Source organism: Sinocyclocheilus rhinocerous, unplaced genomic scaffold (assembly GCF_001515625.1).
Source record: "Sinocyclocheilus rhinocerous isolate Xijiao unplaced genomic scaffold, SAMN03320098_v1.1 scaffold31, whole genome shotgun sequence".
Classification (NCBI taxonomy): Eukaryota; Metazoa; Chordata; class Actinopteri; order Cypriniformes; family Cyprinidae; genus Sinocyclocheilus; species Sinocyclocheilus rhinocerous.
This window is the reverse complement of record NW_015638575.1, coordinates 420,869-422,954: the sequence shown is the minus strand read 5'-3', so window position 1 is coordinate 422,954 and position 2,086 is coordinate 420,869. Positions and strand designations below refer to the sequence as shown.

At 36.7% G+C, this 2,086-nt stretch overlaps 1 protein-coding gene across 4 annotated transcripts in view; it reads left to right on the top strand.

The window, feature by feature from the left end:
• Window positions 1-1,289: 1,289 nt before the first annotated feature.
• The window catches only part of LOC107749853 (protein quaking-B-like), a 43,906-nt gene continuing 43,109 nt past the window's right edge, over window positions 1,290-2,086 (top strand). The window contains exons 1-2 of one of the 4 annotated variants that reach the window (XM_016565052.1): window positions 1,290-1,700; window positions 1,860-2,062. In XM_016565052.1, the coding sequence (XP_016420538.1) occupies window positions 1,921-2,062 (142 nt within the window). In that variant the 5' untranslated portion in view covers window positions 1,290-1,700; window positions 1,860-1,920. The remainder of the gene's footprint in view (window positions 1,701-1,859; window positions 2,063-2,086) is intronic. The other 3 variants (XM_016565055.1, XM_016565051.1, XM_016565054.1) reach the window with 3 other exon arrangements.

Below are 2,086 nucleotides of genomic sequence, written 5' to 3'. Positions count from 1 at the left end.
AAAAAAAAAAAAAACTTTATACAATGCCATTTTCTGTCTTGTTTCAAAATAATCTTAATTATTATTATTATAAATAACAATTATATATATTCCTATTTTAAGCATAATCACAAAATTTTGTTAGATTTATGCTTAAAACAAGATGGAAAATACTGTTATATTATTGAATTCTTAGCTTGATGCTTAAAACAAGAAAAAAAATTATTACAAAATATTTTTATAATATATAAAATTATATAATATATTCTAATATATGAAATATTCTATATAATATTTATTATATATTCTATATATATTTTGTCTCAAATAAATTCATCTTTACTGAATGTTTTTGGATAGTTTTACTTAAAAAATTTTTTTTACTGCTGATTAAGAAAATATGTTTTGCTGTGTGTGCAAAGTTTAGCATGCTAACCCATGCTGTCCCTCATGCTCGCTCAGAGTACAATCACAAAGGCAGTAGGAACGCTAAGGTAAAGAGGCAGAACCCAATATGAATGCAGAAAACTTTTTTTTCTCCTGTTTTTGGATCTGTTTTCCCCTTGCACTTACCATAGTTGCTTAAAGTGTTACATGGCACAAATCTGATCCTAGGTCAGCATTTCATCATCAAACCGCTCCCTGCAGGAGGGCCTCTCACTCTGGCCTTTAGCTGTTGTGAGAGCAATAGCTAGAGTCTGTGTCCATCTGCATAAGAATGCTGCCCACTTCACAGAGGAAGGAGGAGGGCCGCAAGAATTGATGAAAACTTTTCCTGTTCCCCCAAGCCCTTTCATTCCCCTCTCTCCTGTTTCTCAAGTCTTGGCTGAGATGTTTCACACACTCCTGCCTGTACATTTGCGCCACTTTCAGAAATAAAACCTGCTTAAAAGTTGGGTTTAAATGTAACAATGCTTATGAAACAAAGACTCCGGCCTAGTCAAACTTGATTGTTAGACCAAGATATTCACTATGGTTCTTATCTGTGAGACAGTCCATGTTTAAATATTTAGTAATGCATTGGAATGCAGAAAAATACCCACTTTCTATTTTTCCTCATATCATTGCTTCAGGGTTATTGAGTGTGTATATTTGTTTTGCAATGGCTGAAAGTCTGAAACACAAGTTGGCTATATTTCAGTAACTATAAAGTTTTGAATCGAATGTGTGCATATTCTCATTCTCATTTAGAGTCTGTACAAATAATATTAACTTTAATATAAGAACAACTAGAAGAGCTCCTCCTCACAAGTATATATGTGTACAAGTTTGTGTGAGAGAGGGTCTGCATCTGCGTGAGAGAGGGAGAAAAGCAAATTGTGCAGGTTTCTCCTCCCATTGGCGACCTCGCACGATGGCAATGTTGAGCAGAGTAGGGTTGATCATGATCATGTGACAGACAGGCAGCTTTGGGAGAGTACAGCTCTGAACACAGAAACATCAGGCGCAACTAAAGGAGTTTCCACACCGCGAGAGCCTACAAGTGAACATTGCCCCGTTTTAAAACCGTTATTCAAGCGCTCTGAACGACATCGACGGTCAGTGGAAAGTTCTGGGGAAGAAGCTGTTTTAACAACCTGGATAAAGAAAGGTTTGGTGGCGATAAAAATATTCTCTGTTGGAGAGGAGAGACGCACAAATCTCAGCGGGCATGCGGGAGTTTTTGGAGTTATTTGACTGCAAACACTCTACAAACAAATAAGAACTTTCGCGCAGATTCGGTGCGTTAATTGCGTCATCAGTTGTCTTTTTTTAAGGGTGATACAAAGTTTCAACATTGTGTTTGAAAAGTAGCGACATCGGGGCAGTAGTTTGGAATAAAACAGGGAAAATATATTAAACCCCTCCTTTTGCTTTTTTTGTTGTTTTTTTTCTTGTAGGGGGCTGTTGTGTTTTCCCGAAGTTTTACGTATTTTGAGGTTTTTGGGGTATATTTTAAACATGGTTGGAGAAATGGAAACGAAGGAGAAGCCGAAGCCGACTCCTGATTATCTGATGCAGCTCATGAACGACAAGAAACTGATGAGCAGTCTGCCAAACTTCTGTGGTATTTTCAACCATCTCGAGCGATTGTTAGATGAAGGTGAGAGTATATATATATATATAT